General features: G+C 31.2%; 1 protein-coding gene across 1 annotated transcript in view; it reads left to right on the forward strand.

Moving 5' to 3' along the window:
* Positions 1–14,065, forward strand: part of LOC123669304 (GTPase-activating protein skywalker) — a 96,040-nt gene that overhangs the window by 67,266 nt on the left and 14,709 nt on the right. Inside the window, exons 4-7 of the mRNA XM_045602916.1 lie at positions 8,010–8,134; positions 12,544–12,690; positions 13,319–13,503; positions 13,590–13,755. Coding sequence (XP_045458872.1) covers positions 8,010–8,134; positions 12,544–12,690; positions 13,319–13,503; positions 13,590–13,755 — 623 coding nt within the window. The remainder of the gene's footprint in view (positions 1–8,009; positions 8,135–12,543; positions 12,691–13,318; positions 13,504–13,589; positions 13,756–14,065) is intronic.

Raw genomic sequence — 14,065 nt, forward strand, 5'->3', positions numbered from 1 at the left:
GACAAAATGTTACTGCTCAAAATGCAATACCGCAATTTGTGGTGAACATAAAGTTGATTTTTGTGTACAGTGCGCTTCAAAATAATTAGTTTTTTTGTGTTTTACCAAGTAACAAGACTATTATAATTTATGTTTGCCAAAGAAAAGAAGGCTATTTTTGTTATATTTTTTAAATTTTATTTGTAGGTAATTGTCTTCATCATTGATCTCAAAAAGTCTAGTGTTTTGTAACTTTAGTATAAAATAAATATTTTCTTACCAAACTACAAATATTTTGTTTTATTTTACTAAAATAATGTATGTTTTACTTTATTAACTTTTAAAACTACCGAAAAAATACATATTTTTATAAAATTATACGCCGCCAAAAACTGTTCGTCAAATCGACGAATGGTTAGGTTAAAAGGGATATGTTCGAAGGTTAGGTGTCTAGGGTTAAACGTAATGTATCATACATATATAACATAGTATAAATATATTGTTGTAATGTATTAATCAAATTTTACTTGTACTTCGTTTGGCATATATAAATCAATAAATAAAAAATTTATGTACACAAGATGAAATAAAACACTTTCTTTAGTTGCATAATTCTTGAGTAAATAGAATTGTCGATCCCGCTGTAAACAACCAATCAATCATTTATTCCTTTGTCTCGTCCACACTTGACTCCTTACCTGATAACGAGCAATAAATTTATGTCGTAATAATACTACACGGTTTATATATTTCGGAATTTATGTTCAATTATATGATATTGTTGATGCGAGTGCCTGTCGATGTATTGGTATTGCTTTATTATCAATTGCGTATTACGATGCAAATAAATTATTTTCGATTGCATTACTAAATTAATTTTGTTATTATTTATTCATTAAAATATGTGCAGATCTCTGTTATCTGTAACCACTAATATTATAAAGTTGAAAAGTTTATTTGTCTGTTAGAATTGAAAAAATAATTGTGCCGTTTACCGAAAAACGATATAGGCTATTTGTTTTCTTAAATTAACTTGTGTGAAATCGCGAGGTACAGCTCACTCATCACTTCAACCTATCGCAGTTCACTGCTGGACATAGGCCTCTACAAGTTCGCACCAAAAATGGCGTGCACTCACATGTGTTGCCCGTTATCACCACGATAGGCAGGCGGGCTGGTGAGGCACAGCAGTTAGGTATAATTGATTTGAAGTTAATATAAATATATTGCGAAACTTCGTTTGAAATATCAAAACTGTTATATGGTTAATTTTTTTTTTTAAGTTTGTGATGTGACTTATTTATTGAGATTGACTTTATCTAAAGATTTACTTTATCGTAATATTTATTTAAAAAAAATGTTTTCATATGATGAAATTTATTTATTCGTTTGACGTTTAAAACCACGTCATGATATGTTCATGCTCAGTAATCCATAAAGCTTCTGCCGTAATCTTTCATCGTCCGCCCTAAAATTAAGGTGTGTCTCTTGAAAAACAATATTCCAGTAGTATTGAAAATTATAAATTGATAATTGCGTATGTTCTCAAACAAAATAGAACTGGCTTCGATTTACATCGACGAGAATATTAAAATACACACAAGGAATAATTCAAAATCTACTTAGGTATATTTAAATTGGATCATAGCTACAGCTTTTGAATAAAAAAATAATGCAGATGAATTGAGAACCTCTTTTGAATTAATTTTTAAGTCGACTTTTTTAGATTAAATTTAAAAACTAACTATCACTGTTAAATTGATAAGAATTTTATTTGTAGATAAATTGTTATTATCGCATCATCAGCACAACGTTCACATGTAAACATTCTGTGAGTGCCGTAAATATCAAAAGTTATTTGTTGATACAATGTTTCCGCTCGAGTTTATCTGTTATTCGGGCATTTTACTTTAATTGATCAGAAAGTTGGAAAGGCATCAAATGTTAGACAATTTCACGTAACGTCAATGCCAGATTTGACGTCATGATATTAAGGTTTTAAACTAAGAACGTTTCAGATAAGCTATGATCATATTCAATTACTTATCTTAATACACTCTTTCCTAGTAACAATGAAATTTTAGTAAGCTAGTACAGTTTATTATTAATGTTTATATGTGGCGTACCCACATATATAATGTGTTCGACTCCGTGCAGTAAGTCACACATTGCGTGAAAAAAAATCTTATCCATTTTAAAATTTGACTTGTTAAAATAGACAAGCTACTTAATTGGCACGTTCAGCAGCCTGTATAATCAATTCTTCATTTAAATAAAGTTAAGACATCGAAATTAAAATTCCCTATTATATATTGAGTACTACAACAAAATCTTTACTATTTCGTAGATTTTTGAGATGATAAAAGTAACTTCACCTAACACATCCTAATACTACTCCATAAATGTTTTAAATTATGTTTATTACAAATCTCATTTTAATTTTTATATTTTTATAAATACAGTTTTTTTTTTTTATTTAGGTGTTGTCAAGTAAATAAAAATAATAAAGTAAATTATGAATATTATTATGTATGAGATATCACGGAAAGCAGGAAAGGTTAAACACCACAAATGAGGAAACAGAATTGTGTTTAGCATTTGTTTATTACGTTGAAGTAAATAGGACCTTTATTTAGCTCAATATATTTTTTTTACTATCTTAAATATTGAGACTAATATTCGATTTAATAGTTAAATTTAACTATTTATTTATCATCAGAGTTATTGATTGATTATTATCTATACCAATGCCTTTAACATTGATTAATGACATTAAGTGAGATAAATGTATAAATTAATATCTTGATTTAATAAAAGTAACTTTAATTAAAAGATATTCGATTGTACTGCTAACACTCCCTTATATTTAGGTAAGAGCATATAAATAAACGGAAGTGACATAAGCAACAAAAATTATGATTATAACAGATTGACAAAATGCTACGCACTGTTAACCCTCTTCTGATAATTTCAGAATCTTCATACATTTTTCATTGTATTGGGTTAACGATCGGCAATCGTTCCGATTCTAAGTTTTATTTATTCATAACTAAAGTCAAACTGTGTTCTTGTTTTAACCTGTATTTAATAAGCTTTTATTACAGCCACAATATATTAATTGTTTGTTGAAATAAAGTTGTCCAATGTATAACCATATCGAACAAGTAAAAGCTTACTATTTTTTTTTCTTTTGCCATTAAATCCCGCTTTATTTGTCAATTGTTTCGGTTTACATCCTGTGAAGTCGAAGGTTGCAGTTAATTTTTAAGATGAAGTAAGTCAGCTCTAAAAGCCTATTCTTATTCGTATCAGCAACCGTTGAAAACAGACCCTGAACCATTTATATAATAGTCCTACAGCCAGCACTTTCGTGTGTAGTCTCGGCTCGACGAGATGCCCAAATTTTTATTCAGTGAAAATTCTTGATAGAGGTTAGGTGAGTGCACACTCACAAAGATACAGTCTTTTTATTGATCAGTGAAAAAGGGCGACGGCTTGTGAACTATAATACCCAGCTGAAGAGCCATTGTAGACTATGTGACATCCAGGTTTTTACCCAGTGTTGTTTACAGAGATTACCGACGATGCACATGGGATTTTAAGTATCTTTACGATAAAATGATAAGTTATCGATCGGATTTAAGCTCGATATCGATTTATGGTACAGTACACATATAAGGTATCGGTTTGATGACATTGTACTATATATATTTTACGTATATTTTTATTTTATTGAAACATTCTAATGAGGTAACGATGATGAAAGTTTTATTATGACCGATAGTCGCGTATTCGGTTCTAGTTTGGAAGGGATATTCGTATTAATTTAAATATTTATTTTTTACTAGCTGACCCGGCGAACTTCGTATCGCCTAACAGTTGATTCTTTAATTTTATTAATTTTTTTTTAGAATTTTTCTCTCCGTAAGAACCATCCTCGTACTTCAAGGAATATTTTAAAAAAAGAATTAGCGAAATCGGTCCAACCGTTCTCGAGTTTTGCGCTTAGCAACACATTCAGCGACTCATTTTTATATTATAGATTTCTTAATTCATCTTTGACTATCATAAGCAACAGAAAGTATTCGTATTTTTTTAGTAATCGTTTCATTACAGATATACATATTAGGATTAAACCCTAAATTCGTTGATATATAACTATATATATAGTTATATACCCTAAACCCCTTTTATATTAATAAACGAGTTTTGTCAAATGCTTTACGTAATTATATTTTTTTACGTGTTAGATTTTGTTCAAATATCAGTACTCATTCTTAATCTATAAAGATTGTTATCGTAGCACGCTAATGAAAGAAAACTTATCGACCTACTAACCAACGTACAGACGTTAAATTTTTATTGAATAAAACTTCAGCCTTTATCCTCTCATGAAAGAAATAATTTTTGCCTAGCGGAAATTAATGACAATGTGTAACAGCGCGAACGTTGTAAGTTTAAAGTTTGAAACTTTAGCTATTAAGAAAAAATATTCGTTTGAAAATAATAACTCAGTCCTTGCCCGCTTTAGTTTATAACCATTAAAATTAATTACAAATCAGATTAATATTATAAACATACTAGCGGACCCGGCAGACGTTGTTCTGCCCGGAAAACAGCTACCAAATTTGATTGCTTACATACCGATAGCAGCGCCACCTACTGGGTCCAGTTGAAATAAAAACTACCACATCTCCTAAGTTGGACCAAATGATCCGATATTGGAACAGATGCTTACGAAAGTTGATAAAAATTGGTTCAGGAGTTTATCGCTCACATACATCGTAAAATGAAATTTTTATATATATAGATTTATTTCTAGCTGACCTGAGAAATGCCTTTTATTGCGCGAACTGTCAGACATGTAAAGTTGACATGATCGTTACGGTTTTTGAAATTTTTACATTTTCTGCGAATTTTTTAAATTTTTTTCTCCAAAGAACCTTCGGCAAAGTATTAGAAAAGTAAAAAAAATCGGCTAGAATTGATTGAATCATTTTCATTTTTATTTAATATAGAATATTAATAGTTATAGTATCTACTCAAACTCTTTTCAAGCAGATTTTAATATAATTTTTTCCATTTGTACGAGCTTTTTGTCTAACACGATTTTCATATTACTCGCCACCCTCTGCGAGGCACTCAGCTCGACCGCCTCTCGGGCCGGCGTAATACTATTTATTATACTCGAGAGAAAATTAAAAGCCACAATGAAATCTTTTAAAAGGTTTTACGTTACACGTGCTTTCAATTCATTACATGTAATTGGATTTAGGAATGTACGTAACTTTTTATATTATGTATTCTTAAATTAGAACTGGCTATGAAATGTTTTTAATTTTATAGGCAAATGGATATCTTAATCTTTAACATACAAACACAGTCGTCCGTTGCTAAGCAGGCAATTTAAACGTCTCTGTTTTAGGTTCATATTATTAGTAAAAGACAATTCTGGTCCTTCAGGACCAGATCCTATTCTTTATTTGATTGATTAGAAAAGTTTAATAAGTACGATAACTAGTTTCTTGTTGTAAATGTCAATTAATCCTTGTGACCATAATATGAAAACTGTTCCAGAAGTTATTTCCACCTGGAAACCGTTGTGTGTATAAATTATTAATAAAATCGGGATTTTTTTTACTAACAAACAAATCTTATCTATATCATACAGTAGTATACTTACACACACGGTCGTCTGTTCCTAAGGCAAGCAACTTAATGCTTGTGTTATAGCTAACAACCGATTGATATAGATACAGTTTTTTTTGTCGATAAGCGCCATATACAGATAATACATATTTTTAGGAGAAACAAACTTATTTATTTAAAAAAAAGACAGAAGACCGAACATTTAACTTCTATTTATTACTCATTTTTACAAATATAACAATTATCACAAAAATTAACCTTAACCACTAACTTAATCGAAGATAATGACCGAGAATTACAATTTAAATTAACCAAGCAAACAAGCGTTACTTTGAATATAAAAATGATCAACGCACTCGTCATGAAACAACGACCTATCGTTCCGAAAGCCGAGAAGCAAAAGAGCCCTCTGAACGGGTAGGGACTGCTTTTATTGACGTTGTTGCATGAAGTTACAAAACGTATTAGCGGGTAGGGAAATATTTTTATTAACACTGTTGCACGACGTCACGAAACGTATTAAAATAATCGAGACTATGCTAACAATATAAATATAAATTAATGCATATTTTACAACCATACTCGGGACGGGAATCGCACCCACAACCCCCCGGAGGGGGAAAAGGGGTCACTGCACACTGCGACGACGGGTTACATATCACCTACACTTCCGTCAACATCTTCCTTCTTATAATATACTATGAAGTGAAAAAAAAAGAAGTGGAGATGAATAATTGCTCACATTTATCGTATAGCGCTATCGTTAAAAAACAATAATTCACTAATTCAAGGTTCATTTCCGTTATCACTGACGGCGCCTGCTCTTCATCCAGATGATAACCTTCAATGATTTATTAAAAATGTAAACAAAAATTTCTGCGTAAATATATAAAAAAGCGATAAAAGCTGGAAGACGATTTGACCGAGAATATAATGTTTACCTACAAATGTAAATTATTATTATTTTAGAAGTATAATTACCAATTTAAAATAAAATGTTTTGATAAAATTTCACATCGAAACAACTACTACTTATTAAGTACTAAATATTACTAATAAACGATATAGTGCTTATGTTAGACCTTGAGAAACTTGAGAAATGTTTTCAATGAAAGCTTTAAATATCTGTAACGAAAAGATAGAACATATTGGGAACACCTTCCGAGCTAACTGAAATGGGAATATTCAATTTCCGTCAGTCCCGGGAGAATGAACTCAATTATCGACGGAACACATCGATACTCTGAACGAAGTCGTTGAAACGAAAAAACGATGAAAAACTCTTAATTGCTTTGCAGTCTATCGTTTTGTATGTTTCAAAGTGTTTTAGGTTTTAAAAGCTATGTGAAACTAGATCATAACGTAGTTTTATCTGTGGAACTTGAGGTTCAGAGGGAGATATAGATATTTTAGAAAATTCAATTAGAGACCGTTTTTGAGACGCCTATAAAATCCCGGTTGCTAAAAACTCATTCGGTAAATTCTTTCTAGATTGTTCTTTTATAATGACAAAATAAAAAGCCCGAGAGAAAAATCTTATGTCAAATCCGCCGTATACTACGGGTATCGTGCGGATATGCTTGCTTAATAAATATATACATTATAATATTTTATGAATAATTAGATGTATAATGTGTGAGTGCTATACGTGTGATACATATAAATTTAATATACATAAATAAATAAATTGTGAGTTTCCTACAGTTGGTTAAATGTTATTCTAATTTTCTAGCAATCATTTCAATAGTTATAAGTTGGTATTACAATATAGTCTGTTTTATTGCCTTGCAAAAAAATTTTTTAAAGAATAGATGGGTGTAAAAAAATTCTTATTTACTTTACATAGAAAATAGTGTACAACATTAAATTTCTGTAGAGCAAATAACATTTCGTTGTTTTACAGTATAGAAAGCACCATTGAATGTATAAACACAATTATTATATGTTTTTTGCAGCTTTCTTGTAACCGTATTAAATTATTCTGGTGCGTTCCTTGCGTAGTTTTTTTTGAATAATAATTAAAACTCTTTAGAAATTGTATGTTGTTTTTAAGTATTTTAAATAAGTTATATAAAGAAGAAAAATACAATTAGAGACATACTGAAATTAAATCTTTCTAAGTTGTGATTCCTTAAAAATATAGTTTATTATCTAAGATCTATTCCCGTTATGTATAATATGTGAAATTTTAAAAGGTGTACCTGTACTGTGTAAAAGAAATACATAGTGATTCTTTTAAAAGTTAGATTAGTTCGACTAGCAGATACAAACTTACATTTCTTAAAGAATTATCAAGTAAAATGGTTTCTGAACTTTGCCTATTACGGGGTAGATATTCTCAATATTTTCTAAGGTATTATAAAATAATTAATTATTTTCAGAGGAAGAATGCTACCACTGCATGGCAAGCTTGGTCGCGTCGAAGGAGAAGATGTTCATCACGCAAACCAAGCTCCTCAACGAAGTCACGTGGAAGACTGTTATGCAGATAGCCAAGAAGCATGCCGTAAGTTTAACTTTTACTGTTTAAATAAATGCCATTAACTATCGAAATTCCCAATATAACAGAAGGTAGAGGAAATTTTCGATAATTTTGTGTCGACATTACGACTGTTCTTCATTTTGTTTTAAAAATTTGTACCCGTTTTTACTTTTAATTGTTGTAGTAGACACTGTATTGTTCATATAGTTCGTATAGTTATTGCTCTCTATAATATATATGTATCTAAATATAATATGTTTCAAAGTCCACCATTTACGTTCAGATACTTTTGTATGACTGTGTATAACAAACCATTATAATGACAATTTATTTTATGTAAATTGCGGTATTTAGAAGATAACCTTACATGAAAACGTATTATATGTATACAATAATAATTTAAACACCCCAACTGTCCTTGGATCCACAGTTGTTGAACAAATTTATTTTTTCTTTTTAAATTCTTTATTTAGAAAACCAACAGCCTCACAATGTACCTTACAGCTATGTATATGCTATGTAGCCAATAACAGGTTTCCCTTAAGTTACCAAATAACACTGTAACAAACAAACTTACAACGCTAAAATAAAATAAAACAATAAACTAAGAAATTCAGGATGCTATCAACTTAAGCCCATCTATACAAATAAATAAAATTAATTAAAAAAAAGTTTAAAAAAATTTAATTGGAGTGTACTCTTGTAATATCAAAATAACCGCTTTTCACCTAATGCGTATAGATACACGGTACATATACCAAAATAAGATTATTTACATTTTTTGTCTGTCTGTCTGTTTGTTCCAGCCAATCTCTGAAACGTCTGGACCGATCATGACGAGACTTTCAATGGCAAATATTCGATGTCATAAGGAGTAACTTATGCTAATTTTATTTTTCTTTCTTTATTTTTTTTTTTGTTGTTTAACAAACAACTTTCTAATAAAATAAAAAAATAATAATATCAAACCTTATTTATAATCTGCATTCATCATATTTTTTTGATTAACCTGTATTCTTCGTATTTGCTTACTGGTTAATACAAGCTAATCCCTCTATATTTTTATACGTGTGTACAATACAGTTTTGATACGATTACACTACTATTGAGTGTATTTAGACTCGTAACTTCACGTCTAATTTTTGCCTAGGAATACAATTATGAAAAACGCATTTAATTAACAAAAATCTGCAATAAATATTCTTAAATGTCTATGACGTAGTCATCGAATTTTTTATGTTTAGATTATCATAAATTAATTAACCGGATGTACTTGTCGAAATATTATTAATCATAATAAAACAGCCCCAATTTTAGCCAATAAACACATGCGAAATTGAATATAATATAGTCCCTCGGATGAGTATCACTCGCCTGTCTCCCACATGTCCCCACTTCAAACACGATTTCATATGTCCATATTTAAAAACGAAATCAAAATTTTGTTCATCGAGTAGTCTTCAAAGCATTTAAATCATCATTTTCCCAATTATAATCCCAATTATAATATAATAATATATCCCTTTAATAAATTTATTGTGGTTAATGTAAAGTTACCACCGATTTGCAAAAATCAATAAAAGAATCTCAGTGGTTACTCTTCTAAAAAACTTTAATCATTATAAACCACATAGGCATCGCCACTAAACCTACAGAAAACATTTGATTAATTCGATTCTCTATCATAGTAATAATGTTTCGATCAAACGTTTCATGTTATCATGTGAAATTCTATTTTCTTTGATTTTCCACAACAACAAATTTTCCAAAAGGAGATTACCAAACAGTTAGAATGTTAAGCTTTACCAAAAGTATAGACTTTATTCATTTCTGATAGGAACAGAGTATCCAGAGACTAGACATCCAGAGGTCCAGATATTTCTAGTAACCCAGATAATCGACTGAAAGATGCCTTTACACAGCAGTAGAGTATTTACAGAGAAAATAAAATATTCTGTTCAGGATTTGCTTAAAATTAATCATTGATTTGCTTATGTAACATTAACATTTGCTTAAGTGATAAATTTTTGGAAATTTGTACAATATTGTTGTAATGTTTGAAAGCTTTTAACAAAGGCTTTAAGGTTTTCGGTTTTCAATTACAATCCTTTTTAATTCTAAGAAAAAATAAAATATACGTTTGTTGTATACCTTTTTTTAAATCATATATATTAATGCGCTAAGGTTAAGGTTTGCGTCGCTTTTTAGAAAAAAACCTCACATTTACTCCACATAAATTATATATCATTTTATAGATAACTGTTCGCTCTACCGGCATCCACAACTAAAAAAATTATATTGCTTTTGTTTTTGTAAATTAACTAATTATTAATATTGTATATGATGGCTTTAATTTTGAAACAACGTCAACATGATTGAAGGTCGGTAATTTTTTTGTTCAATTTCAAATCAACTCACGTATAAATACTTTTTCGTAATTTTGTGTAGTGATAATTATTATACTTATTTAGTGAAAATTATTCGCACTGGTATAGCTAGTTAAATATTAGTATCTTAAAAATCAAAGATATATTTTTTGTTCGTGGATAATTATGCACAATTAATTTAGTTATAGTAGATAAGTTGAGTCATATTTGTTATAGTTAGGGAACTAGACATAAAATCTAATAATACTATCAAGTAGGGTAGTTTTTCGAAACCCATACTAAAGCGAATCGCGTGACGCAACAAGCTATAAACTAACGTTATCAAGCACATTTTAATGATACATAAAGCACGCAATGTTTCCTTAGTTGAGTTATGTTTACAAATAAAAAAAAAATGTTGGGTTCGTTAGTTTATGCACGTTACACGGTAGAAATACTGCTCGAAGGATCATAAGTAAATATGGGTAACTCGGCCCTTAGAAGAATTGTATACTGTTTGGTCTTGATAACTAATCACAAACACTAAATACCACACTATGACAAACACCTATAAAGGCTCTTACAAAAAACGTGTCATCAAGTGGAATCAAACTCGCTATATGCAGTGCAACATTCGCTTACCATAAAATTGTGTCAATCGCTAGTCAAAACAATCAGATCTTAGAATAAAAACGTAGTCATTTATGTGTGTACCATACGTTATGAGATATACAATATGAGCAACGTTGGTGTTAGCACATTAAAACCTAACCTAGGTTCACATTTTATTCGACGCCTGTCCACGCGATGTGAAATGTATTAAATTGTTATGATTCGCTATTATTAGTTGTCGATAGCAATATCTGGCAGCCAAGGACCAGAGGTCGCCAACCGGTCGACACAATCGAATCTATAAATTGTTAATGCGTTCGGGTGAACGACACTACGATCGAAAGTGGACTATTTGTTGACAAATTTATTGATTGTAAACTTTGCATCGTAGGCGATGTGTTTTATATGTATGTTTCTCGAATGGGGTCACGTGGACATTGTTTGATTTTATCGATATCTCGTTTATGTACATTGTTTCATTATAATACGCTTAAAAACATATTATACACAAAGTAAATGTAGCAACATATTGTACGAGGCAGTATGTAAGAATATTATCAACGTTCTGTATACTAACGGTGATTGAACTAAAAATACAAATTAATTCAAAATACTATCTGTGCCCGCGACTTCATCCGCGTGGAATTTAACAAAAAAATGTATTGTTCAGTGCGCTAAATTATAAAATAAAAAAATTTATAAAACAAAAGTAGCCTAAGTTACTCCTTGCTACATCAGCTATCTACCAGTGAAAGTCCCGTCAAAATCAGGCCAGCCGGTTCAGGTATTAGCCGAAACAAACAGACAGACAAAAATTGTAAAAAAATGTTATTTTGGTATATGTGCTGAGTATACATCCATATGTAGTAGATATTTAGTAAAAAGCGGTTATTTTAATATCACACACACACACATTCCAATTTTATTTATTTGTATAAATATATGTATAGTTATATATTTGTATAGTTATTCCTCTGCAAATGAATTTTGAGTAACGGATAATAAATACCCATTACTATCTGCTTGTTAATTATGAAGTTGAGTATTTGAGAATAATATCTTATCAGTAGAATTTTTAAAAATATATCGTCCCAACCCTTGCGTAGACGTACCAAAGCTTATCCCTCTGTAACCTTTAAACGACATCAAACACTAGAGATTGATTCTTAGTTCAATTCGACTAGATTTTAGACACTTATGATTTAAAAAACGTACATGACTAGCCCGTTGGCGCAGTTTGCCGTAGCCCTGCTTTCTGTTCCGCGGTTTGCAGGTTCGGTACCTGCCTGAGTCTTGAGTGTAATATTTGTACTTACATATGTATTATTTCTACGTATATTACACAAGCATTATGTTGCTTACCATGGGAATAGACGACCGTGTGTGTGTGTTAAATAAATTTGGTTGTAAATAATTGTTTCGAAGTTTTCGTACAGCATCGCATCTTGTTTGCAGAAGTCGGCCGCGCAGCACCTGTCGCGACTGTCCGGCGCGATCGGTCCTGAGCGTATCTACGCAGACTGGCAGTGGTGGATACTCGCTGCGCTACCCTTCCCTCATCTAGTACGAGTGCTCGATTGCTTTTTCCATGAAGGAATTAAGGTACGCCTACTACTTCATTGAGGTAGGGCACTGCAGAACATTTCTTGGTCATAATCGGGAGCAGCCCGACTGGGAAAGTACCTCGACCTTACAGAAGATCACAGCAAGTAAATAATATATTGCTAAAAAATAATATAATAATATTTCTTTCAGTTAGTGTTGTGTTCCTGTGGTTAGTAAGGTAGTCAGAACTCTATAGATTGTTAGGGGTTAAAGTCCGTAACCGATTCCCATCACGGCCAGGCCAGATGAACCGTACGCTTGTGTGTTACCTTCATAGTATAAAACGCCTACTGTTAGGGTCTTTGCTACATCAATGTAATCAAAATCAAACTAAAAAATTACTTGATTTAAATAGGTTTTAAGGGCACTTTTGAAATCGTCATTTTACAGATTAAAATTATATTTGTTTATTGAATAAAATTATAGCCAATTCAGAATATATATATGTATGTCGCAGAGAAGACTCAGCAAGAAACTCCGCAGTTCCTCTTTTGAAAGTTGCCTTATCACAAATTTAGTCGTCTTACATAAATTAAACTACCACACATCTTTATTATTATTAATATTATCTGTAGCTTTTATTTGTGTAAATTGTTTCTTGCCTGACTAATCCCTCAATCTTCAGGTTTTCTACAGGGTAGCTCTCGCGATCCTGATTCTGTTTCACAAACACTCGACCAACCAGAATTCAGAATGGTACGCTGAAGCCACCAAGAATGGAGTCGATCACGCTGTCGACAAATTTTGCAGAAATATGCCTGCATCTCCCACCAAACTCTTAAGAACAGCTTTTAGTATAAGAGCGCTAAGGTCAGCTTATACAATATTCTTTTGTGACCATTTCTTACATGAAATTACTTATTTGTATATAATGTTGTTTTATTATCCATTCACAGCTCACAGTACATATCGCGAGTGTTCATCAAGACAGAGATGACGCTCAAGTCGAAGCAAGTGATAACAGGGTCACGTCTCGTGAAATCCCGGTCTTCCGACAACCTTCCCACCAGCCAGTCGCAGGTCAACATCCAGATGATGTCTCACACCCTCACAATACGCGAGGTAAGTTTCGTACTATTGATGTATATCTTGATAATGTATACGTAGATTTAGATCTGACAGGTGCAGAAGATAATTTATTCAATAAGGTTTATAAACTAGCACTAGATGCTCTGCTGTTAAATAATATTGAGTGATGGTTACCGTTGGGATAGTATCCCTGATTCATTACCATTAAGTCACCGGTAAATGGTACGCTTAAGTTGTCAGTGTTAATATATATACTTATTGCTCTAACTTATGAAGGGATCGTTCTAACGACACCAGTTGCACTTCCACGCAGTTAAAGAAGCCTAGATATATTTATGATATG

The sequence above is a fragment of the Melitaea cinxia genome, chromosome 3 (genome assembly GCF_905220565.1).
Source record: "Melitaea cinxia chromosome 3, ilMelCinx1.1, whole genome shotgun sequence".
Classification (NCBI taxonomy): Eukaryota; Metazoa; Arthropoda; class Insecta; order Lepidoptera; family Nymphalidae; genus Melitaea; species Melitaea cinxia.